The sequence below is a fragment of the Prionailurus bengalensis genome, chromosome B4 (genome assembly GCF_016509475.1).
Source record: "Prionailurus bengalensis isolate Pbe53 chromosome B4, Fcat_Pben_1.1_paternal_pri, whole genome shotgun sequence".
Taxonomy (NCBI): Eukaryota; Metazoa; Chordata; class Mammalia; order Carnivora; family Felidae; genus Prionailurus; species Prionailurus bengalensis.
Genome location: NC_057358.1, coordinates 400,358 through 426,152, shown reverse-complemented (window position 1 = coordinate 426,152; position 25,795 = coordinate 400,358). Strand labels below are relative to the sequence as shown.

The 25,795-nt window shown below is 52.4% G+C and overlaps 1 protein-coding gene across 5 annotated transcripts in view; it reads left to right on the top strand.

Annotated features, from left to right (window-relative positions):
• DIP2C (disco interacting protein 2 homolog C) overlaps nucleotides 1-25,795 on the top strand; it is a 416,639-nt gene that overhangs the window by 310,148 nt on the left and 80,696 nt on the right. For all 5 annotated transcript variants that reach the window (XM_043563220.1, XM_043563219.1, XM_043563218.1 and 2 more), the window contains 6 exons: nucleotides 525-639; nucleotides 16,560-16,699; nucleotides 18,085-18,221; nucleotides 19,859-20,067; nucleotides 20,909-21,023; nucleotides 21,509-21,710. In XM_043563220.1, coding sequence (XP_043419155.1) covers nucleotides 525-639; nucleotides 16,560-16,699; nucleotides 18,085-18,221; nucleotides 19,859-20,067; nucleotides 20,909-21,023; nucleotides 21,509-21,710 — 918 coding nt within the window. The remainder of the gene's footprint in view (nucleotides 1-524; nucleotides 640-16,559; nucleotides 16,700-18,084; nucleotides 18,222-19,858; nucleotides 20,068-20,908; nucleotides 21,024-21,508; nucleotides 21,711-25,795) is intronic.

Sequence of the window (25,795 nt, the reverse complement as noted above, 5' to 3'; positions counted from 1 at the left end):
TTAAAGCAGAACACGTGATGTGTACACACGGACTCCCACCCACGTGATTCGGTGTTAGTTGTGTACATGGTTCTTCCGTTTCCCCAGCGGCTCCATGGCTTGTGAGCCACTCTCGCACATGGCTGCTCTCAGGCAGCAGTCGTGGAGGAAGGCAGTAGTTTGCCGATAGGCGCCTGGCGGTTACTCCCGCCCTCCCGTATCTCTCCGGTGGGGTTAACACGGGAGAGTTGTCTTCACTTGGCTTAGATATGGTCCTCTTGCGAACACGCATATCAAAAATGGGGGAACAAGCCTCAGGGAAGGTATGCAGGCTCATCGGCGGAAGTTACACTTTTAAATCCTTGAGCTCAGTCGGCCTGAGGGGATCATCTCTCGGGGTGACATAAGTACTAAGCGGTATTGAGTGAAGCGTGTTCCCGCACCCCTGCCTCACGACTCGAGGAGCACTCGCGTCTGGCTGGTTTGGCTGGTTTTAGTCGGTCCCGAGCTTCCGCTGGCTGACTGTGGTCCCCTTTCACCTGCAGGGTCTATCTCCTCCTGCGACGCGTTCCTCAACGTCTTCCAAAGTAAAGGCCTGCGCCAGGAGGTCATCTGTCCTTGTGCCAGCTCCCCAGAGGCTCTCACCGTCGCCATCCGGAGGTACAGCTGGGCCCCTGCAGCGGCACCTGCGTGGTGCCACCGCGTGGGGGGAGGGCAGGACCCGTGCCGTTTGCGGCCAGCTTTGCTTCCCTGCGTGTGCCGGAACGGATTCTTCCGGATCCTTTAGTCTGGGGAGTGACTGCGTGAGGCCCGTCTGGAGGTACAGCGAGCAGTGACGTCCCGTCCTTGGGGGTCACCCACATTTCCATGTGCCCGCGTCTGGCCTGGTGTTATGCGGGGGTGGGCTGCGTCGATGCTGGGTGGGGTGAGGTGTTCACGGCAGGGCTGGGCCTGCTGACATGCAGCTTCCACGAGGTCCTGGCTTTCTGAGCTCTCGCGCTGTGGTGGCACGTCCGAGGGCTTTCGGGTCTGTGCGTGGACACGGGGCCTGCGTCACTCATGCTCTTGGTCGTTCATCAGTCAGTCGGCCTCACCGCCTGCTCCGGTGCTGGGCACTCTTGTGGGGGTGGCGTGGATACGGGTGCATAAAGCCAATCCCACCCAAGCTGAGAAGTGCAGGAAGGGCCTGTTTGATCGTCATCCACCATCTGCCATCCTCACAGTGTGGGAAAGGAATATTTGCATCGCCTGCATGCTTGCAGCTTGGGACCCGACTTGGTATCTTTGCCTTCCATCGCTGACGAGGTTTTATCTCGCGTCACACAAATGTGCTCTGTCATAAGAATGGACGACGCGGCTTTCAGCACACAAAAGCGTGTGATTTCTGCCCTCATTACTGAAAGGTTTGGGTCCCCAAAAATACTCAGTGGAAGAGTGTAAGTAATATAACTTCTGGCGGTTTTACTTGTTAACGTAAAGTCAACCACACTGCCTAACAGGTTGAGAAATCAAAAACCTTTAAAGTATCAACAAAGTTTTAATTTTGATTGAAGCAGAAATTAGACGTCTGTCGCTCATTTTAAAATTGATGAGGGAATATGGCGCCACTAACCAGGATCCAATTTCCAATTTTTAGAAGGTATCACTGTTCTAACAGGAGGCGCCCCACATATAATCTCCCGCTATTCGTGTCTTGCCTTGGACAGAATCCTGGAGGCTTTGGGAGCAGGTTGGATACCACAGTGCTCTCCCGAGATCAGTATTAAACCATGTCCAGTTTGAGCCTGAGTGTAGACGCTAGGGAGACACCCCCGGGAGACACAGCCAGGGTCTGGCCACGGGGTCCTGGGCATGTTCCTTATCTCCAGGGCCTTAGTTTTCTCCACCAATGAGTTGAGGGGCTTAGACTCAGGACTCTTAATTTCCTCTGGCCTTGAAGTGTTAAGATTGTGCAGTTGTGTGACGTAGCACCATTGCCACAGATAATTCACAAGATAAGTAATGATTCTGACACATAGAAGATCCAGTTGTTAGCATCAGATGATTTGTGTATTTCCCAGAAGCTTCCTGTGGACATTGGGATATGTAGAGTGGATTATGCCAGACTTGATGGCAGAGGGAGGAAAGGTCAGTGAAGGATTTTTTTTTTAAAGGATAAACACACACACACATACATATACATATATATGTGTGTGTGTGTATACATACATATATATATATATATATATATATATATATATATGTATGTATACATGTACGTTTATTTTATTTTCGAGAGAGAGTATGAACGGGGAGGGGCAGAGAGGAGACACAGAATCCGAAGCAGGCTCCAGGTTCTGAGCTGTCAGCACAGAGCCTGATGCGGGGCTCAAACCCACGAATTGTGAGATCATGACCTGAGCAGAAACCAGAGGCTTAACCGAGTGAGCCACCCAGGCGCCCCATCAGCTAAGGAGTTTTCGTTGTTTCTCTAAAAATGTTTAAAAATCTTTAAGAAGATTAAAACTTTAATACCCCAAACAGACGAATTAAGGGGTTGCTCTTTCCTGGGGTTGTGCTGAATGGCCTCCGCTGCAGTTCCCCTGTGGTCAGTGCCCCAAACATCCCCAGGCACCCCCGCGTGCCCCCTGCACCTCCCCCATGCGCTTTTCCATGAGCCTCCCCCAGCTCCCCATGCCCCACATGTGCCCCAGGCCTCCCCATTTGCCTCCCCAGGCCCCCTATGCCCTGCCTTACGCCACACACCAGCACACATTGCCCGTGTGCCTCCCTGCCCCCCCCCATGCGCCCACACCTCCCCCCATGCATCCCCACACATCCCCTGCACAGACCTGCCTTGGCTGAGTCCACACCATCATCGAGGGCTGGGAATGGCAGCGTTAGAGGCTCTCGTCCTTCTCTGCCCTGCGGCTGGCAGATGCCACTCCTCTGTGAGACCGTGGGCTGGTCAGCTCCTGCTCGGAGCAGGCGGGAGTGTGGGTATACTTACAGAGACTTGATTCCATCTGCCTTGCTTTGAACTGAGCTGGCATCTCTTTGCAGACCCACCGGCTTCTCTCGCACCCAACCACGACCCTGACCACCACTCTCACACCTTCGAGGTCTGCTGTTTCCAAAATAACCAGAAGAAAATCAAGGGACTGGGATAGGGCAGTGGATACAGGTGACCAGGGCTCCTTGTGAGCCCTCTGTCCTGTAGCCCACCATAGCTGGAGACGGCTGTCATGTGGGCAGGGGTCAGGGTGGCAGGCTGGCAGAAAGATTGCCACCAGAAAGGCTCAGGACCATCCGCCTGCCCCCTGCACCACCTGTCCTCACTCCACGTGTCACAAGTGGAGCTGACTTAGCAGAAATGACACATGAGGTTACCACCTCGGCCAAATATCTGCCATGCTCTCCTCACAAAATCTTCCGTAGCTCATATCAGTTCAGCTTATTATGTTATTGACTATCCTTAATAGTCCAAAGGGTTAAAACGGAAAAGGTTTGTGACTGGCTTCAGCAAATGTCAGTTTCTAATCCCAAACTGGTTTTACTGCAAACATTTCCTAATCCTCAAGAGCGGTATTTGTTCACCTCACTTGCACTGTTTGTGGGCGCTGGTCCTCCTCGGGCTCTTAGCTCAGCAGGTGTCCATGGGTGCCTGTCCCCCCAGCACAGTGCTGTGCTGGACACAGAGCTGGGAGCAAAGTGGGGCCCGCGTGGGCCTCGGAGGGCACACCACCCACGTGAGGCAGTGAGAGGATTTGCCCTGATGCTGTCATTGAGTGAGGGGACTAGAGCGCGAGTCCTTGGTCTCACACGGGCCGTTCTGAAGCGTCGCTGGCGCACGGCCGCACCTGCTCGCGTGGGGCGGGCACCGGCAGAGCTGCTGCTGGTTAATGGAAGCCGCAGGGCTACGGGGCCCGGAGTATGCACTCTGCCCTCTACTGGAAAGGCAGTGGATGAGCTGTGTCCGCCTGTGCTCCCAGCTTGCGGGGCTGGCCCGTGGTTCTGGTGCATGGGAAGGCTCACTCTGTCCTCAGACACCGTTGGCCGTCTTCCTCCCAGAGAGACCCAAGCTCGCCAGCCACCTCCTGTCGCTGTCTTCAGCACTTGAATCACCAGGAGCGCGTGTTAGCCGCTCGCTGGTGCTGGGATGAGTGGCAGGCACCACTCGGACCTGCTTAGCACGGAAACAGCTCCCTTGATGCCTCACAGGGTCAGTGGCGGCTCACGTGTCTGCCTCTGGTGGCAGCAGCAGCGTGGCTCCAGAGGAGCAGACTCCCGAGGGAGGCGACGGCCAGGCCTGACGTCTTCTGTGTCGCCCTGTCCTTGCTGAAGCTGTGAGGTTTAAATGTTTCTGCTTGTTTTGTCTTGAAGCTTCCGGGCTGTCTGTCTTAGAATAAAGATGTGAGCCCTGTGCTCAGCTTGGCACTGTTGACCACCGTTTGAACGTGTTGGGATGGCCCGGGTATCTCCCGAGGCTTCTTGGAAGATGGTCCCCTGGCCTGGGGCCTCATGGTCACGCTTGGTGACAGATAGTGAAGTGTGACCCTTCCATTTTGCTTCTCCATCAAACAGGGAAAAACGTTTAGTTGGAATTCTAACATACTTGATCATCAACTTAACAATTGTAGCCAAATAAAGATAATTTTGGGGAAGATCCTTGTAAGGTATTTGAAAGCAGAGGGTTCTTAAAGATCATCGTGTGATCCACTGGAGGTGCTCCTGGGCCCCATAAATGCCTCTGCACTGTTACTGCCTTCGTTCTCAGATTTCGCGTTCTTCAGTGTCTTGGACCAAAACTGAAGTAGGAGGATGTTTCTGAAAATCAGATGAAAATCCCCGCCAACACACCTGACACGAAGAAGCAGGCTGCAGGTGATGTTAAAAATCGTGTTGCAGTTTTTAAAACCCGTCGTTTTGGGTAGCACTGTGGTCTTGGCTGAGTGGTTTCCTGTCCTCAAGACGTCCTGGGTCCTGGAGAAACGCAGCCTCCGATTGCACACTTGTGCCTGGAGCGGCTTGGGAAGACAGCCCTCTGCTTGGTCATGATGAGCAGGGGTGAGGGATCGTGATGTCTGGCCCCACGTGCTGAGACGTCGCTTGATGGGCAGTGCTCCCGGGTGCTACCCTGCCCCTCGTTTCGGGTTTGATGAGACTTGAAATCACAAACTGTGTCCCCACTGTACCATCTGGGAGGGAATCTGGGTCCTGTGGACGAGGTTCAAGCTGCATTTCGAGACTGGGTAGCTTGGCAGGCGTCTGCCAGGCGTGTGCTGTGCTGTCACCCACCTCACGTTGTCTGCCCAGAACTGTGTAGATCTGGGAGAGCACTTTTTAAGTGTCATTGTGATCTCATGGCCACGCTAGGTGGCAGAAAAGGCAGATTTTTACACTGACCGTCCACTTGCGTCACTGTAGACCCGTTCACCTCTGAGACACTCAGTTTCTCCCACCTGTAGAGGAAGCAGATGCGACTAGCCGTGTCTGCTAACGCCCACACCCCAGACCCTGAGCCCCGGCCCACACCAGCTACGTCCCAAGGTGAGCTAGCGCCCTGCTCATCAGCCGCGGCCTGGCAACTCGCGGTCACGGAGCTTTCCCCTCGCACCGGCCCGCTGCTGTAGCTTCTCTATGAAACTTTAGGTTAAATCCAGGACTGTGCAGAGACCAGACATGACTCCGTTCTCCTTGGTATGGGAAGGAAGGAGGCAGAGCGGAAATGACTTTCAGTGCCAGCATCGTCCAGCCCCAAGGTGTGCTCCACTTACCGTTCAGGGGAGGCCGTGTAAACACCCTGAATCCCCTGCGCCTCCCACCCCCCGCCTCCCCTGGCCCCACTCCGTGGCAGCTTGCGTGCAGGGGTGCACGGGCCACACTCGCCCCCACCTGCACACAGCCCAGCCATGGCCTCCTTGCCCTTTCCCCACCTGCAAGCACAGGGGCTGCGTCCGGCCCGTCCCTGCTGGCCTCACTGGGGGCCTGTCCTGACCGTGCTCCTCCAGACTTGCTGCCCTCCCTTCTTCGTGTTCGCTACCGCCCCGTGTGCCGCGTGATTTCCTGGTGTGTCCATCGTTGATTGTGTCCTGGCCTTGGGTGTAGTTTACGAATAAGCAAGTGGAGCAAGTGAAACAAAAACGTTGAGTATGTGACCCGAGACGCAAAGGTCCTTCCCGTGCACATCCCGCTGACCACCCTGTGCGACTCACCAAAAGCAGACGCCACGAAGAGCCGGGGCTTTGCCCAGGTGTCTGTGCAGACGAGCCCACACACGTGTGCAGGAAGGTTTCTAGCTTGTGCTCTGACTGAGTGGAGTCGCGTGTGGTGTTACGTCTGCTGGTTTGTGTTTTCACGTGACGATCCAACTGCTGTTTGGTGTCACGTCCGGGTCCACCCAGAGAACAGCAGCAGGAAGGCCGTGCGTCCTTCCTGCTTTCCGTGGGCGGCCCTTCAAGGTCGGTCCCGTGATAGGCTGAGGCAGGAGGACACGCCCTCGGGGGTGAGGTCTTGAGCAGCAGCTGCGCGTGTCCCCAGTGATGTGCTAATGCAGGGTGGAGAGGGCAAGCTTGGGACCCCAGAGTGCGGGCGGGAGGCCTGCCTCCCACCAGAACTTGGGGGGCGGGGCACAGGATTTAAGTCGCGTGCAAAGCTGTATAAGGTCAGGAGTTGATGAGAACAGAGATGGCCATCGCCCTGCCCAGCTCTGAGGAAGAACCCGTGCGGCCCTCCCAGGGCCCCCACCCTGTTGGCTGGGACGTCTCCTCAGACATCACAGTCCTGTGATGGGCATCCTCTCCCAGGCCCACAGACGAGTCTGGGGACAGGAACAGATAGGAACACGAGCCACGACTGCAGTGTGCTAAATGGAATTGGGAATAACGGCGCCATCAAAATTAAGTTGGCCTCAGGGCACACCCACACGTTCCACGCTACCTTTCCTTGCTCCTCAGTCTGGTCACCAGGATCTTTCACGTGACTGTGAGGCTCGCGACGCATACGGAAGCTGTTACACGCCAGCGGTCACATAGAAGAAGCCTTCGTAACCAGCTACCTCGTGCCTCACGTGGATGGTCACCAGCCATCGCATCAACCCCGCGTGGATGGTCACTGGTTACGCTGTTCTTTGGTTGACCTAGAATATTTAAGTCATTTTCAAACAGATGTGACAGAAATGCCAGTCACTTGCATTTTGTGAACATGCTCCTTTCCGTGAATGAAAGGGAAAACTCCCCATTCCTAGTGTTGCACGTGAACGACTGTCTGCGCAAAGGTGGTGGCAACTCTTGCTTTTGGGGAGTGAGTCTGTGCACTTAACTCCAAGCACACTGGAGACTGGAGGGGATTTTCCACACATAAAAGGTCAGAAGCTGGGTTACTGAGTAAAAATGTCTTTATCCGTTCTATTCAAGCCGTTCTGCGTGGGGATCCAGGATGGCTAATGGATACTCTTGTGGGTCCAGAGTGAGGACAAAATGCACACATTATTTTTTTCCTTCTTTAAGTTTTTTTAATATTTATTTTTGAGAGAGAGAGACAGGGCACAAGTGGGGGAGGGGCAGAGAGAGAGGGAGACACAGAATCCGAAGCAGATTCCAGGCTCTGAGCTGTCAGCACAGAGCCCAATATGGGGCTTGAACCCACGAACCATGAGATCGTGACCTGGGCTGAAGTCGGACACTCAATCGACTGAGCCACCCAGGCGCCCCAAAATGCACCCATTCTGAGACACTTCATGAATTCTAGTGTGGGATGTGTTACGTCCTCACATTTTGCTCCTCCCCATATGATAATTATAAAGAAAAAAGTGTTTGGCTGCTAGGTCACCCCATTTTGGAAAGAAAGGCCTGCCCCAAAGGGGACTGGTTTCCCCTCGTTGAAATGGGTTTGAGATCTGACCACCTTCTTTCTTCTCTTGTCTAAGCTGCTCTGTCCTGTGCTTAATAATCTTCTAGGGACAGGTGCTCTGCCCTCATAATGAAAAAGAGATTGAACTTCCAGGAAACTGCCTAGAGCAGCTAATGGCTCGCTTGGCTTTTAGTCCATTTAACTAAGAAATGATGCCCAGTTCCTGTGTGTGGTCAGCAGTGAGGGTGAAATTGGAGGTGCGTTCCGTGGCTCACAACTTGTAGGACTTCAGGCCCTTTCTGGAAGGTCTATCAGTCTGTGGTTCTCTTCTGTAAGAAGCATCCATGAATTAGCCAGCGCAGTAGCCGTGGCAAAGCTGCCAGACCCCCATGGGTTTGGGCTGTGAGGGCCAGCCGTGCACACTGGTCGGCTTCTCTGACTGCTCTGAGTTTGCCTGTCCAGAGCAGAGAGCCCGGCCTCACAGTGGGTGCCGTGGTTGTTAGGCATCTTGATGTCCTTTCCCTGGTCAGTAGCCGATCGCCTGTCACCAACACAGTAGTGAGTGCGTTAGAAGGTTCTGGGCTCACAGTTTTCAATGGAAGCCTTAGACGTCCCCCCTGAAACACAGGCAGGATGCAGACGTCGTCCCGAGAGACAGTGGTAGGACTGTGGCCATGATCTGGGGGCAGTGGCTGGTGCCCTGGCCCCTGGGGCAGAGAGCTGCCCAGGCCATGGCCATGTCTGATCGGTAGGACCAGCCCTGTAAGCAGCCCCCTAGGAACAGCCACGGTCTGGAAGGAAAGGAAGGTCAGTTCACAAAGTGACTAGTGGTCAAAGCAGGACATTTGAGTCCTTTTAAGAATGAAAGTCAGGGAACTTGAAGGGACAAGGGCAGGAGCGATGCCTGTCTCCACACCTGTCTGTCTCTGCAGTGTCGCACCCTGTGACAGCATGGGTGTCTGTCCTCACGGGTGTCTGTCTCGTGGGTGTCCGTCTCTGGGGGTATCCGTCTCCATGGCTGTCCGTCTCCGTGGGTGTCCCTGCTCATGAGTGTCTGTCTCCATGAGTGACTGTCTGTGTGTTTGTCCGTCCCATGGGTATCTGTCTTTGTGTGTGTCCTGTTTGTGCCTGTCTTCATGGGTATCTATCTGAAAGTGCCTATGTTCACGTGCATCTGTCTTCACGGGTGTCTGTTCACGCATGTCTGTTTCCATGCATGTCGACCAGGTAATGGCAGTAAACCACACTGTTCCCCTGTGAGGTCTTCCCTGGCTTCCTGAGCAACCAAGGTATTTGTCTTTCTTGTTTTTAAAACTGTCATCACCCAGGCTCATGTTTTCTGTTTCCTTTTTCTTTGAGGAATAGTTGTAAAATCAAAAGTATTGGAGAAATACGGTTTCATGATACCTAAAGTTATCTGTAGAATTATTTCAAGAGGGCAAATTGCAGAATGAAAACTGGCAAATCATTCATGGCCCTGTGTATCTCTGGGATTGCTGTCTGGTTCTGTTTCCATCACTGAAATATAGATGCAGAACCTGCTTTTTAAAGCTACATTGTGGTAATGTTGATTGAAATAAAAAAAAAATATTTTGTAGGCTCTTTAAGTAGGCTTCACACCCAGCGCAGAGCCTGAATTCATGACCCTGAAGTCAAGGCCTGAGCTGAAATCAAAAGTCAGATGCTTAAGTGACTGAGCCACCCAGGTCACCCCTCTGTGGGCTTTTTATCTGCACGATGTTCTTTTAATACCTTGATGCTTTAGCAATGAAAGGGTAACAATTATGTAAAGCAGTAATTAAAACAGCAATTCCAGAGGATAACAAAGTTGCCCCTTTGCCACCAGAATCATTTTGCATGTTGAAATGTCCCCCTGGAATTTAGAGAGCTGGGAGGGGCCTATGTGGCAGGATGTCTGTTGGGGGCCAGAATCGGACAGTTTTGCTGGGGACACCCCAACCAGTGACCCAGAATAAAAATAGTTAACAAGCCTGTGAATTGAAGTGGGGTTTTCAAGAATGGCTTTGCCCCATAAAAAAAAAGTCAGACATGAAGATCTATAATCTTGTTTTTATAACACAAGATAAATTACATTATCAGAAATTTTAATCTGAAAGTTTTAAATTCAGACAAAACTGTAGAACTTGTCTAAGTGTAAAATAGTTTGAAGATGAGAATCACCATATCTAAGTGGAAATATGGACTAATCAGGTAGCATTGAAGAGCCCAGTGACTCGAGTTACCTTGTGTGAGTTGTCCTGACCACCCACGTGCAGGAGCGAACTGTGTTCTGTTTTGTGTTTGGTTGGACCGTGTGCTTGGTGTGGTGGAGGGTTAGCTTGCAGAGAGCAGGTGCTGCTCGGGGCGCAGCCCCACCCTTGATGTACATGCTGACACTTCCCTGCTGTGCACCCTGATCGCCTGCCCTGAGATGCGCAGAAGTTGCCAGGGCAAATGAAAACAAAGTTTGCACACTGCTTGTATGGTATGGTCCCTTTTCCGGCTGAAAAGAATTATCTCTAAAGTGAGTAGGTAAAATAATGGAGGAGAAAACATTCCCTTTTTATATTACATAGCTCTTGAAGCAGGCTTTTTGTTGTTGTTGTTGTTTTTAATCAGTGTGCAGGGCGCCTGGGTGGCTCAGTTGGTTAAGCGTCCTACTTTGGCTCGGGTCATTATCTCATTGTTCCTGGGTTCAAGCCCCGTGTCGGGCTCTGGGCAGACAACTCAGAACCTGGAGCTGCTTCAGATTCTGTGTCTCTCCCTCTCTCTGCCCCTCCCCCACTCCTCTGTCTTTTTCTCTCAAAAATTAATAAACATTTAAAAAATTTTTAAAAATAAGTGTGCATTGCTCTCGTCAGAGAAAGGGGAGAAAATCACACTAAAATAACTTAGAAATTAAAGGTGTGATGTTTCAATCTTGTAACTTCCCCTGTCAAAAATCATGAATTTTAAGGGCACCCGGGTGACTTAGTTGGTTGAGTGTCCAACTCTTAATTTCGCTCAGGTCATTATCTCACACTTCATGGGATCAAGCCCCACATTGGGCTCTGCACTGAGCACAGAGCCTGCTTGAGATTCTCTCTCTCCCTCACTCTCTCTCAAAAAAAGAAACAACAAGAATTTTACTGAGACTTCAGTGTGGGTGGTTTTGAAAGTCTCCATCTCAACATTGAGGAAGGGTGCGCGTATTCATGGATTTGACTGGATCTCTCCTGAAATTTGCAGGAGTGTTCCTAAAAATTTTGTTTCTGTTACAAGCGCACAGTGTCTGCTGCTCCACTCTCTTCAAAGGGCGTTTTTTGCCTGGTGCTGTTCAGTTATCGGGGGCCAGCTGCCACGGTAAATGAGGTTATGTTCAGCTGTAGAGAGACTTCAGTCAAGGAAGACAGCACCAGACAAGCGGGGCAGGGTACCTCTCCTGGAAAGAACGTTCTCCATCCAGAAAGGAGCGCCTTGCTGGCCACAGGCACAAGGGCGCCCCTCCCTCACACAGACTGATGGCCCTGCGGCTCCAAATATGTATTTCCTAGGGAGGTGATGTTACAGGAGCCACTCTCATGCCCGTGTGTGGACCCCACGTGTGTACTTACACCTCCTTATGCTCTGTGTCCAGTGAGCCTGGCCCAGCGCCCCCCCCCCCCCCCCCGTGCATTTCAGAGTCTGTTGACCCCGGGTCACCATTCTGGCTTGTTTGTGCTTTGCTTTTCCTCTTGCCAACTTTGTCACTCGGCATAGGGCCTCCTTCAGTCCTCGGAGTCCACATCTGTGAAGGGGCGTGACCACTGGCCTGTGTCACAGGACGGTGTGAACATCTGTGCATGTAGAGTGCTGAAGGTCTGCATGGTGCCCATAAGAATTCAGGGCTCAGGCTAATGTTAGTGTCGTTACGATAGTGTCACATGTACTTGGGCGTGTGCGTCCCATGACAACATGCCCTTTGGAAATGTTGTAGTCAACCCTGACATTGGCAAAGGAAAGGGCTGTTTCCTGAGACTGGACCCCTTTGCTCTCTGGATGTTCCTGAGTCAACCGTTCCTGGAGTTGGAGGTTGCCTCCATCTGATGGAAGCAGGGAAGGACCTTTGTTGTCGCACCTGCAGGAGGCTGCAGTGAGAGACGGTGGCGCTAAACCCTTAGAGATGTAGTGGCCACTTCCCCGTTACATCCTGAGGATGGAAATTGTCCCAAATGCTTGTGGCTTACGTGACTGCATTTATTTCGTGTGGGTACAGATTTGAGCGTGGCCAGTGATAGCAAACTGTGGACGTGTTAGTTGAAACTTACAGCTACCTCTTCAGGTGTCACACAGCGTGATTACCTGAGCGTTATCTAACATCTCGCGAAGGCAGAACTGGCATGGCCAGGGAACAGGTGCGCACGCTATCCCGTTGAAGCCATTGGCCGTCAGGAACACTCCTCCTGAGGCCAAGGCCAGTGCTCACCTTCCTTCTTCCGTCTCTTCACTTAGGTCTTTGTGCCATTTGGCCGTGGTCGCAGGGTTGGCCGCTCACAGCTGCCTTCCTTCTGTATCTCTGTGCGCAGAGACCCCCTCGGCAGTCCTGGGAACTGCCAGAATTGCTCTTCCACGCAGTCAGCCCTCTGTGTCATCTGGGCATTGAACCTGGGGGACTAACGGGTCAAGCTCTCTCAGCCGTTGTTCGTCGTACTGTGTTTGGTTGTGAAACCACATCTTTTTGAAATCTCTGGGAATTCTTATCGGTATCATTTTTTCACTTCCTCATCCAGTTTAGTCTACTTGGACTTTTTGTTTCCTAGGAAGGTGTTAATGGAGAGAAAGATAAGCTGACTTTGTTAATAATCACTCAAATGCAAACCAAAGTAACAGAGGAACAGCGTTTCACCATCAAAGCGGGAACACTTTTAGGGTTGTGTGGGCACGGGTGTGCGGAAGTGGCTGCTGGGAGGCCGCCTTCCCCGTGGCCACGAGCGCAGGTTTGAGGCCAGTCTGTGCTCGATGCCAGGGTCTGCCCCACAGCTGTGCCCCAGATGCCACTGCCTCACACACTCTGCTTCTTGCCTGTAAATGGGGACGACAGACATGCGTGTCTCAGAGCTGCTGTAAGATACTTCACGTGCACAACATGCTTCCAGTGGCCTCCTGCATAAAACAGTACCCTGTGCACGTCTGGTAGATTGGAAAACAGTACTTAGAGTGGACGTGCAAGATGACAGTCTTTTGGGAAGTTATATAGGCTTTATTAAAATTTTAAACGTATATACTTTCTGATTCTTCAGTTCTTTTTCTAGATACGTGTTTTGTAGTCATATTTGTAATTGTATAGAAATGAAATAAAGTGACTACATGTCACTATTATTGAACACCACCACCAATTAAGACCGGTCGGATCATTGGCATGTGCGGTATACATAGTGTTTATATCACACACACGCACACAGGAAAATCCACAAGATCCATTTGGTGGAAAAGCAAGTTGCAAGAGAACATGCTTATTGTGGTTTTGCTTTTTTTAAATACAGGTGTATTTACACATGCACCTATTTTATGTAAATACAGATTAAAGGAACTGGTGGATCGTCTGTTGTGGCTGCCGGTGAGGCAGGGCTGGGATGGGGTCAGGCAGGTGCTTTTGCCTTTGCTGTGACTTTTTGTGCAGTGTCCCACTCATCCACATGAAGGATTTGCCCCTGTGTTACTCGTGTCATTTGTCCTAAAGTTCCCTCAAAAGAAAAGTATGCCGTGGGGTGCCTGGGTGGCGCAGTTGGTTAAGCGCCCGACTTCAGCCAGGTCACGATCTCGCGGTCCGTGAGTTCGAGCCCCGCGTCGGGCTCTGGGCTGATGGCTCAGAGCCTGGAGCCTGTTTCCGATCCTGTGTCTCCCTCTCTCTCTGCCCCTCCCCCGTTCATGCTCTGTCTCTCTCTGTCCCAAAAATAAATAAACGTTGAAAAAAAAAATTTAAAAAAAAAAAGGAAAGTGTGCCGTGAACTAAGAAGTGCTCAGTCTTTGAGGCCAGAGGCAGGAAAGGGAGATGGGAAGCTGTCCCTAACTGGGGCTGTGGGTCTGTATCCCACCAAGCCCCACAGGGATGCAGATGATGAACTGAACGTGCCCAAGCCCGCAGTTGTGGTCTGTAAAGCGGAGGACAGTGGCGCCGTGCGGGTGTACCTGCCGAGTGAGTCTCTGTGTGCAGAGGGCTCGGGACAGTTGGGCACACCCAGGTGCCAGCTGAGCAGAGCTGTGTCATCGGGAGGCAGGGCTGTTGGCTGAGCATGTCTGAGATTTCTCTGACGAGCAAGGGACTCTATTAAATATAAACATATAGCTGTAGATCAAAGTAAAACCTGAGTGGTGTCATTGGTTCACATTTGAAGTGCATGTACCCAAGTTTCCATAGTTTCGTTTTGCACCTACAGTTGAAGGTTTCCTGTAGCAAACACGGTTCATAATTGGGCTCCAGGGAGTCTTGTTTCTAGGAAAGCAGGTCTCGTGCCTAAGACCCCAGAACTTGCATCCTTGAATATTAAGAGAGCCTTTTCCCTCTTGGCACACGGGCGCGGCCCATCCCGGTCCCCCGGTACCCCGGTACCCCTTGCTTGGGCTGAGTCATGGCCACGCCAGCCTTTTGCTATCCTGTGGTCGTTCCAGCCAAATACGTGTACCTTTAAATCCCGTTCCTTGGTGCGTTTGTCTCCTGGGGCTGTCGTAAGTGCCTCCGCCCCTCCCGGGTGGTGTGACACAAGGGGAACCTGCTGCCTCAGGGTTCTGGGGGCCAGAAGCCCGGGGTCAAGGTGTCTGAGGGCCGGGTGCTCCCAGGGGCTCTCACGGCCCATCTGCTCCAGGCCCTCCCGCTGCTGCTGGCACCGCTGTCCTTGCTGTACGGCTGCCATTGTCACATGACGCCTGTGTCTCCTCTTGTAAGGGCACCGATCGTTGCATTTGGGGCCCGTCCCGATTCCAGGATGATCTCATCTTAACTAATGACGTCCGCAAAGATCCTCTTTCATGTTGATACGGTGACAGTCAAGGTACCGGGACCAGGACTGGTCACAGCTTTGGGGACACAACTCAGTCCACAACAGGCACTGAGCATTCGGATTTAAGGCTCTCGCCTTGTGTTTTGGCCAAGGACAATAGTGGGGTCAGGGATCCGTAGCAGCAGAGGGTTGCTGCGGGGCTCCTCTCTCTCACCCTGTGGAACAATATAGATTCCAGTGTTTGGGGCTCATTTCCGGGTAGTTCTGGGTGGACCTTATCACGGGGCAGACTTTTCTTCTGTATCTGGTTAGCGCTACCCTTTTGGATGCTTCACAGGCAGAACCATTTCAATTTCCAGACTGTCTTATGCTTCCTTTTTATTATTTATTTTTATTTTTTTTTATTTGAGGTATAATTGACCTATAATATATGCTTCTTTTTATAATACCTAGTTACTTGATTCAAATGAGATATTTTGCACATTGTTTTTTTGAGAGAGAGTGCAAGTGGGGGAGGGCCAGAGGGGGAGCGAGAGAGAATCACAAGCAGGCTCTGTGCTCAGTGCAGAGCCTGACGTGGGGCTTGATCCCATGAACTGTGAGATCATGACCTGAGCTGAAATAGTCAGGTGCTCAACTGACTGAGCCACCCAGGCACCCCTCCTTTTGCACATTTTAACCTTTATGTTTCTCTGCTTGTATTTCTAGGTTCGTTATAAATCTTGATATTTTCTTGAAACATTATCAAGATTTATCAGTTTTAAAGCTAAACAGCAAACTTCTGTTTATTTTCTAACTTTTAGATCCTAAAAGGATGCTACCCATGTGTATACAGAGAATTAGAAAAAGAAGTGTGGTATTTCCCTAAAGTGTGCCTCACTTAGCCCACATGGAAGATTCTTTAGTTACAGGGACAAAATCCATGTTCTTGGAAATATTTTATTTATTCAGTGATTAGTCAACAGACCTTTATTACTGCACACTTCTCCAGGGGTAAGGCTATGCAGTGAACAGAAGGGAACCCTTGGGGAGCAGAGACTCTGATGCAGGAGGCCTGGTGTGGGTAGTCAGGTGGCCCTACTGTGCCGTCTTGGGGGGTAATGAGTACTTGCGTATTTGAGCTGCCAGGGGGATGTCTGCTCCAAGAACATTCCAGATGGAGGCAGAGACAAGTGTGAAAGCCCCCAGAAGGGGTGGGCTGGGTGCTGGATACAGGGCCTGGGGCTGGCGTGCAGTGAGCTGGAATGGCGGGGGCCATGGAGAAGACGGGCTGAAGATGGAGTGAAAGCATTCCACCACATGCCTTCTGCGAAGAAAGACTTCCCCAAGCTTGTCATGCAGAATGGCATGGCCTGTCATTTCAGATTCCTGCACCATGAGCTTCTGTCTGCCTAGTGCACATCTCAACTTGAGCCCAGGCCACCCCACCTCCCTTGTTTCTGCTCCGTGCCATCATCTGTGTTCTTGGAGACATTGTGGTCCCTTGTTAGCCACTTTCAAAACTGGAAAATCAGACCTGCGGAGAGAGGGGGAGGGAAGGAATCAGTCGATGGCTGATACGTGTAAGGGAGGGGCATTCCAGAGACGGAGTTAATGATGTTGACGTCTCACAAACACACAACCAGCATCCCTTGGCACGCTAAGAACACAGGACAGTGTGGCATTCAGATCTGCTTCGGGGATCCTTGGGACCCCAGATGTGTCTGGCTGCCTCTGGTGTGCGTGCACTTGAATGCCTCTCTCATGATGGTGGCTTGTTTGCTCCTATGTGTTCAGACAAAACTGCTCTTTCAGGCCCACAGATGACAGCAACCAGCCCCCGGGCCGGGGTGTCCTCTCCATGCATGGGCTTACCTACGGGGTCATCCGGGTGGACTCCGAAGAAAAGCTGTCTGTGCTCACCGTGCAGGATGTCGGCCTCGTGATGCCTGGCGGTGAGTGTGGACGCTGGGCTGCACACGTTGGGGGCGGGGGTCGAGTCAGGAGCCCCAGCCGTGTCCAGCGGGCTGCGTCCCACGGGACCACCTTGCCCCTCTGGCGCGAGGTCAGACGGAGCACTTAAATCCGGGCTTGTCACTGCTGCGTCTCCTGATGAAAGAACGTTCAGGAAGCTTCACGGGGCATCTCTGCCACCTCCCATGCTGGGATCCCGGGGCCCTTTCCCCTAGCGGGCGCCGTGGGCCATGCCTTGCCCCTGCAGCCCATGGGGGGCTTCTCTCCCTGCAAGGGTCAAGTTCCCGCCGGCCATCCACCTTTTGGACAAAGCTGGGCACCGAGGCTGGTGGCAGATGGTATAAAAATCCAGGGACGGGGCTCCAGACGATGAGCAATGCTTGGTTCTAGCAGAAGAGCCCGTTTTTAAAAGTCAGGGAACCGTTCCCACAAATGCGCACACGAGGCCGTCAGGGCGCTGCACACGCTGCCTCCTGATGTGCCGGCCGGGGCTCCCGGATGACTGGAGGGGGAGCGCGGGGCTTGCAGGGAACAGAGGGGCCGTGTGTGTGGGGGGGGGCCCTGGGCTCCTCCCAGGTGTCTCCTGGTCCAGATGGGAGAAGTCCATCCCCTCAGTACGATTTGCACATTAAAGTTCAAGCCGTCAGACTCTTGCACCATAGCTGTGTAAGTGGACGTTTTCCTGGAACATGAAAGCTCATGACTCACTTCAGGGAAGACCAGGACCGGCCTGGCCTCCCTTTTACCTTCACACTCCTGTTCCAAATGCGGTTTCCGCTCACTGTGCTCTCCCTGTGTTCAGTCATTTCTTCCGTCCCCCTGCCCCGCCCCTGTCTCCCTCTCTGCCCCCTCCCGTCCCTCTCTGTCCCCTTGTCTCTGTCCCTCCCCACCCTGTCCCTCTGTCTCTGTCTCCTTGTTCCTCTGTCTCTCTCTCTCTCTCTCCCTCCCTCCCTGTCTCTCTCTGTCCCTCCCCACCCTGTCCCTCTGTCTCTGTCTCCTTGTTCCTCTGTCTCTCTCTCTCTCTCTCCCTCCCTCCCTGTCTCTCTCTGTCCCTCCCCACCCTGTCCCTCTGTCTCTGTCTCCTTGTTCCTCTGTCTCTCTCTCTCTCTGTCCCTCCCCACCCTGTCCCTCTGTCTCTGTCTCCTTGTTCCTCTGTCTCTCTCTCTCTCTCTCTCTCTCCCTCCCTCCCTGCTCTCTCTGTCCCTCCCCACCCTGTCCCTCTGTCTCTGTCTCCTTGTTCCTCTGTCTCTCTCTCTCTCCCTCCCTGTCTCTCTCTGTCCCTCCCCACCCTGTCCCTCTCTGTGTCTCCCTCTCCCTCCCTCCCTCCCCTCTCTAATATTACCTGTGTGTCCTGTTTTGCTTCTAGCCATCATGTGTTCAGTGAAGCCGGACGGCATTCCTCAGCTGTGTAGAACGGATGAAATCGGGGAGCTCTGCGTGTGCGCCATTGCCACGGGCACGTCCTATTACGGCCTCTCGGGCATGACCAAGAACACCTTCGAGGTAGGGCCATGGAGCTGAGCCCCAATGCCGGGTGCACAGACATGAAAGATAAGGTGGTAGTTTCTCAGCCAAAAATACTCTTGGAGCTAAGATGGTTGCACTTCTTGCTGCCTTTTTTTCAAAATAATTTTCAAAGAATTTAGCTTATCAGCTTTTTTTCACCTCACGGTCAGTGTTGAAAAAGGGCAAGAACAGTTTCTTTAAAAAGGGCTTTTTGGGGGGCACCTGACTCAGTCGGTTAAGCATTGGCTTCGGCTCGGGTCGTGATCTCGTGGTCTGTGAGTTCCAGCCCCACGTGGGGCTCTGTGCCGACAGCTCGGCGCCTGGAGCCTGCTTCGGATTCTGCGTCTCCCTCCCTCTCTGCCTCTCCCCTGCTCATGCTCACGCGTGCTCTCTCTCTCCCCCGCAAAAATAAACATTGAAAAAAGTCCTTTTTTATGTCGTGCTGTTCTTACGTTAGCCTCTTAAGTGCTGCAGCTGAGAGGCTGAGGAATGAGGGCTGAGCACACCTGTCACAGACCCGCCCCTCCCTTGTAGCCCGGCCCTCCCACTGAAGCCAGACTTGGCCAGGTGTGAGCAAATGCACACGTGAAGTAACCGTCTCCACGGCATGAGCGGGTGTGCATGCACACACGTGTGGCATATGCTGTGTGTGTGTGTGTGTTAGGTGTCCACACGTACTTGTGTCTTGTTTGCACGCGTGGGTGGCTTGCTGTTAGTGCACTCAGTGCGTACAGACACGCACACTGGCCTTGTGGGCGGTTAAGTGGTAAACTCTGTGCCGCACCTCAGTTTCCCAGAATTGCTGTCATTTGACCACGTGATACTTAACCCTACGAGGAGCACACTTTGGAATAAATTGTGCACGAGAAGATGTGGGTTGCTGGGGCGCCTGGGTGGCTCAGTTGGTTGAGCATCTCTGACTTCAGCTCGGGTCATGATCTCATCATCCGTGAGTTCAGGCCCTGCGTGGGGCTCTGTGCTGACAGCTCAGAACCTGGAACCTGCTTCAGATTCTGTGTCTCCCTCTCTCTGTGTTCCTCCTCTGCTCACGCTCTGTCTCTGTCTCTCTCTCTCTCTCAAAAATAAATAAACATTTAAGAAAAGAAGAAGAAAATGTGGGTTGCTTAGGGGTTCGTTTCTTAGAGCGTGATGCAGTGAGGTGCTTTGTTGAATGTGGCTTCCAGGTTCTAAAATGTCCCTGAAGCCCAGCTAGCCGGAGTCCGTAGAAAACCCCTCTCCTTTTTCCTGTGACTTACCTGCAGGGTCTGAGGAAACAGGTGCAGGCTTAGAACACTGATTTGCCCCGTTTGTATTTTCCCTTTTTGGTGTAGTCCTCATAAGGAAACATTAATGAATAGGGATCATCTTACAACTTACGCACATTTTTCGTTTTCCATTCATCACTTTTACACTGTGGATTTAAAGCAGAATAATTAATTAGCGTTTATTAGACTGTCATCATGATCTCGGTATCCATTCTTAGGTGTGGATGCTGTGGAAGGAAACTGGTGGACAGCCTTGCGTGTGGACCGTGGGGGATGAGCATTGGGGGGTAGGGGGGGCTTCTCCAATGGGCTCCAGGGAGGAGGGTGGCGGTGGGCGCCCCTGGGCACTCACCACTCGTGTGTCTACAGGTGTTCCCCGTGACGAGCTCGGGGGCCCCTGTCAGCGAGTACCCCTTCGTAAGGACAGGCCTGCTGGGCTTCGTCGGCCCCGGGGGGCTCGTCTTCGTGGTGGGCAAGATGGACGGGCTCATGGTGGTCAGCGGGCGCAGACACAACGCGGACGACATCGTCGCCACAGCGCTGGCCGTGGAGCCCATGAAATTCGTCTACAGAGGAAGGTGGGTGTGCGTGTGCCCTCTGGGAATTCAGCCCTGGGTTGTCTGCAGACGACACTGGTTATATAAAATTGCACAAATTCCTTAGTTGTGGGAGTGAGTGACCTCTGACGTTCTGTCTAGTTCTGAATGCCCCATTTTATAGAAATTTCCTGAGCTCCATACATAATTTTTGTCACTTCTCCTCTGAGTCAAATAAAAATATCTGTTTGAAAGACTTGTGTTTTAAAGAAATACACAAAGGGAACAGCCAAAAATTCATGTTGGAGCAGATCAAGGTAATAGTCGAGCAACAGTTGTGTGGGAGAATGGAGTCCTGTGGCCTCTTCTCCCTGATGATCAGGGCACAGTGAATACTAATTCACGGTGGCGGCTCCCCGGGTTTTGGCTCATGTGAAGGAAGTCATGAACTCCTGTAGAGCCTTACTGCCGCCCGGCACGCCAGTGAGAGTGGAAGTGACAGACACGTGGATGTAGCATTGCCCCGTTTAACTCACTGAGCCAGGGCAGCCTCTGTGTGATAGGGGGGCCTCTGGGGGTCCGAGTCACGTGGTGCTGTGCTTCCCGAGAGAGAGGCAGAAACTCGTTCATCCCAGAGTTTCCCTTGATGTGGAGACTTACTTCACAGGTGCAACCCAAGATGTGGGTTGTGCGCGGTTCTGACGTCTACAGCCCAGCACCTTCCGTCTGCCCTGAGAAGTGGGGCCTGTCCCCTCACAGGTTTGCTGGAGCAGAGGCTGGCGCTGTGCTCTCCTGGGCTCTGCCATCAGTAGCGGAATGAACAGTGCTTTGGGCGGCATCTACAGCACGTGCTCACCGCACCTGCTCCTTTCTGTCCTCGCAGGATAGCTGTGTTCTCCGTAACTGTCCTGCACGACGAGAGGATAGTGATTGTGGCCGAGCAGAGGCCAGACTCCACGGAGGAGGACAGCTTCCAGTGGATGAGCAGGGTGCTGCAGGTATAGCTCTGCTTCCGCCCCGGGGCCCCTCAGCTGCTTCCACGCCGGCTTCCCTCAAGTCCCACCAACGGTGCTCCCGTGCTCCCCGACCGTTGCCCCATTGGATCAGAAATTGCATTGACCGGGAAATGTGTATTTCATTCTTGGAAAATAACTAAACAGACCAAGATTAGGGGTCACGGGTCTGCAGAACTGGCTCCCACCATTCACTTGGGGATGTCACAAGTAATAGTTTTTGTTCTGATCTCCAGAGTGTATTTTTTTCCTCAAAATTTCCCTTCTTAGTGCATGTGGTATTCCACAAATCCCACATAAAATTAGCCAGTTTGGCTGGATTTGGAGAGACACCCCTTCTCTTGGCATCTTCACCCCACTCGGATGGCGTGTGCTTGCTCATGTTACAGACGGGACTTTGCACCGTCTGCACATTTGCTTCGTGTCTGTGGCACCTGTTCTAACCCACTTCCTCCCTCATGACTTTCCAGGCAATTGACAGCATACATCAAGTTGGGGTTTATTGCCTGGCCTTGGTTCCAGCAAACACCCTCCCCAAAACCCCACTCGGTGGGATCCACTTGTCAGAAACGAAGCAGCTCTTCCTGGAGGGCTCACTCCACCCCTGCAACGTCCTGATGTGTCCCCATACCTGTGTCACAAACTTGCCTAAACCTCGACAGAAGCAGCCAGGTATGTCCCATGGCCTGGAGAGTTGTGTGGAATCTGGGTGGCTGTCTGGAACCAGGTGCTGTTGGTGCCCTGTGGACCAGGCCCCATGCCTGTAGGTGGTTCTTAACCCCACTCCTGTCCTGGTCTCCACACTCCCAGGGCATAAACCTGCCCCACTGGATGGTGGATGAGGGGCTCTCCTGGGACAGCATGGTTGGCTGGGAGCCCGGCACCTGGGGGCATGTTGGGAAGGAGTCCTATGTAGATCCCAGTGGAGTAGTTGACCCTCGGTCTGGCTGGGTGGCATTTTACCAGGCATGGAAGCTCTCAGTCATGGTTTCCTTCAGATGAGAAGAATGCTTCCTTACCTGTCTCGTGGGTTATTTAGGTGTCAAAGCCTAATAAATGTGGGAAACTCTTGAAGCCTGTGCGGAAGTCTAGAAATTCATTTGTGACGTTGTAAGAGTGAATGTGTGTCTAGCGCTTGGGGGTTTGGGGAACATGTACTTACCCTTTATCTGACTTCGATGCCCAGCAACTAATCAGTTATGTTCTTTCATGCTGCATAGTCATCAGTGAGCGAAAATTTATCTCCAGACCGTGGGAGGTGAGGGCCCAGGTTTTCTGCTGGTGCAGTGACAGGAGGTCCCAGGGCGTCCAAGCAGGGAGGGGCCGGCGGTGGGGTCACACACTCGGGCTGTGCTGGCCCCGTGGCCACTGTTTCAGCATGTTGTACTAATTAATGCGTCTCTTCTCATGGAGGCTTGCGTGGTAGACACTCTTCTGTCCCTGTTTCACAAATGAGGAGAATGGGTCACAGAGAGGCGGGGGGTTGATGGGGCCAGAGTGTGACAGAGGCAGACCCAGACCCGTTGACTGTTTGTTCCACCCAGTACAGCGTGGCTGCAGGGCAGAGCTGACGACGAGTCAGCCAGACACCGTTGGGTCACCTCTGGGCACGGCCCACCTCGTGGTAAATGTAGGGACTGAGGCCGATGCCCCCTAAGTGAGATCGGATGAGAGGGTGGGTGGGTGGTCCTCAGTAGGGTGAGGGGAGGACGCGGATGCTGCAGGAAGAAAGGGTTGCCCCACGCATACAGACAGACTTGAGTCCAGGCCTCGAGCCTGTGTCCCTTGTCCTTACCCCCTGCACGATGCACATGTGTTCGTGAGGACGTACACGTTGCAGCCTTGCGGTTCTCTCCTCTGCGTGGGTTCTCTTGGAAAGTGTGGAGTCATTGTCTGCTTTCTGGGCACCTTGGCCTTGCAGTTACCTCTGCTTTTTGGTTTTCTTCGGATTTCTGTGCTGTTTGTTGTTTTCTCACATTCTAGGTGCTAGATCCCCTGATACCTCCCTTCGTTTCTTTTTCCTCTCAGTCCTTGGCTTATACAACTGCAATAGCAAAACATAAAGTTACCACTGACGAAGTATCCATTTCTTTACATTTCGCGGGCACACTGGCTGCAAGCGACGAGCCCCCCAGAACACAAAGCATTGCCTTTCTGTGGGGCGGCATATCAAAACGATGAGAAATCACCTCTTTATCTCCTATCGTCTCAGGGCATAAACAGCCGTGGGAAGGTCGGAGCAGTGGCTCCATGTGGGTGTGTTGGTGTCTGTGAATGGAATCGATCATGGTGGCAGGCTCCTTAGTGTGTCCTTGCACACATTCGGCAGTGACTGACTTCTCCCTGTCTCCTGCCCGCCTCCACTCACCATCAGACACCTCCACTGGGGGCCTGGCCACCAGTGGTCCCGGGTGCAGAGAAGCTCACGACAGAATTCAGGACAGATACTCATGGTGGGGGTCATTTGCAAAGGCCTGATGTGCTTCCAGAACTACGGGGCTCAGTGCACCTGTCGGATGTCAAGGCAAAACCTGACTGAATGAAGAGGCCAAGGTGCTTTGCTCGAGAGCAGTGTCGGGGCACCTGAGGACAGCCTTCTTCCTCTGGGAAGAAAGGATGAGCTGGGAGGTTGGGGCTGTTTAGATATCACGGCTGCAGCATGGTGAATGAAGCTCTATGTGATTGATTATTGTAAGGAAATAATTTTTTTTATTTTTTAATGTTTGTTTACTTATTTGTTTTTGAGAGAGTGAGAGCGCGCAGGGCAGGGGCAGAGAGAGAGGGGGAAATAGAGAATCCCAAGTAGGCTCTGCACTGTCAGCACAGAGCCTGACACAGTGCTCAATCCCGTGACTTTGGGATCATGACCTGAGCCGAAATCAAGAGTCGGACGCTTAACTGACAGAGGCACCCGGGTGCCCCTGAATAAAAGCTGTTTTTAACAAATATTAATGACAGCATGAGGTGCTGGTTCACTTCCCTACCTTGGCTAATGACCTATAACGTACCTCAGACAGGTGACATTTCCCTGAAGCCTCAGTTTCCGTAAATGTAATGAGGGGATTGGATGTGGTGAGTTTTAAGTCTCCTTTGGAATAGACACAGGCTGTGAACAAGTACTTGTTGTGGCCAAAGTATTTAGTGAGGCCATTTCTCCATGAGGGTGTTGCTAGATGCTATGCTTGAAACAAAGCTCCTAAAACTTAGTTTGTAGATGATCTAGTTGCCTCTTTTAGCAGATGAATTCATATTTACTGAGCTAACAATGTGTGTGTGAGAGTATCTTAATGGAGCACAAAATGTTAAAAGCCCTTTTGGGGCACCTGGGTGGCTCAGTCGGTTAAGCTGCCGACTTTGGCTCAGGTCATGATCTCTCGGTCCGTGAGTTCGAGCCCTGCGTCGGGCTCTGTGCTGACAGCGCAGAGCCTGGAGCCTGTTTCAGATTCTGTGTCTCTCTCTGTCTGACTCTCCCCTGCTCATGCTCTGTCTCTCCCTGTCTCAAAAATAAATAAAACGTTAAAAAAAATTAAAAAAAAAAAGCCCTCTAACCCATTAGTTGGGGTACCAACAGTATTTAACAACCTGAAATACAGCTCCCAGTGTTAACAGTCCCTGGGACACAGTGTATCTGAGCAGCCAGAGGGCAGCAGGGGGAGCAGCCGCAGACAGCACTGCACCTGCTGGGGAGAAGGGGAGGAGTGCGGTCGGGCTGGCGGGTTCTGCACCCAGAGGACACAATATGTGCTGTGTCCCCTGCGTGACACAGTCGGGTAGTAATAGGAAGAGGACAACTCCGAGATAAAACTCCCGACCTGCCCACTTCTGCATCTGTAAGTGGGAGGGGAGGGAGAGAACGCAAATGTGAACTTCAGTACCTATTTTTGGGTCCATCTCAACCTTACATTTTCTTTTTTTTTAATGTTTTACTTTGTTTTACAGAGAAAGTGTAGGAGCAGGGGAAGGAGGGAGGGAGAGAGAGAGAGAATGAATGAATCCCAAGCAGGCTTCACCCTCAGCGCAGAGCCTGGTATGGGGCTCGAACCCACGACCCTGGGATCATGATCTGAGCTGGAATTAAGAGTCAGACGCTCAGCTGACTGAGCCACCCAGGCGCTCTTCAACCTTATGTTTTCAAATCCTGAGGCGGTGAAGTCTGTGAGGGTGTCTTGCACCACACCCACCTCATTTGGCAAGGGGGGGAGACCCTTGGTTCTTGGGAGGGGGACAGATTTTGCAAATAAATGCCACAGGAAAGCACCTGTCTCCCAGCACCATTTGGGAAAAAGTAATTCTTAAGTCTACCTCGGGGGAGCAATATGTGAGGTCTGAGCTTCACATCCAGTAGAGACCAGCCCTGGGGAAGGGGGGACAAGCTGCCAGCACCTCAGAACAGTGCTTCTCCCACCCTAGTTTGAATTCTTACAAAATTACGGAGAAGACTTCAAGCCAGTTGAGGCCAGATGGGCTTCTCAGAAGAGCCTTCCTGCCCACCCCCGGGACCAAGGAGAACGTCAGGATGCTTTACCCACAGACGCCAAGTCAGGAAGCGGAGGGCCAGTCGGCTGGGCTCCGGGTTGAGCCCGTGCAGCAGCCACATTCGCTTCCCCGTATGCCACGCTGCCTTGTCTTTTCATCTTGTTAAATGTGAAAGACCGCTCCTCTGTTGCAGTGTCTTTATTACCAGCTGAGAAAAATGCAGGCAGTCCCAGTCTGCCACACCTGACCATTCAGACCTGCTGTAGCGGAGCATAGAAGGT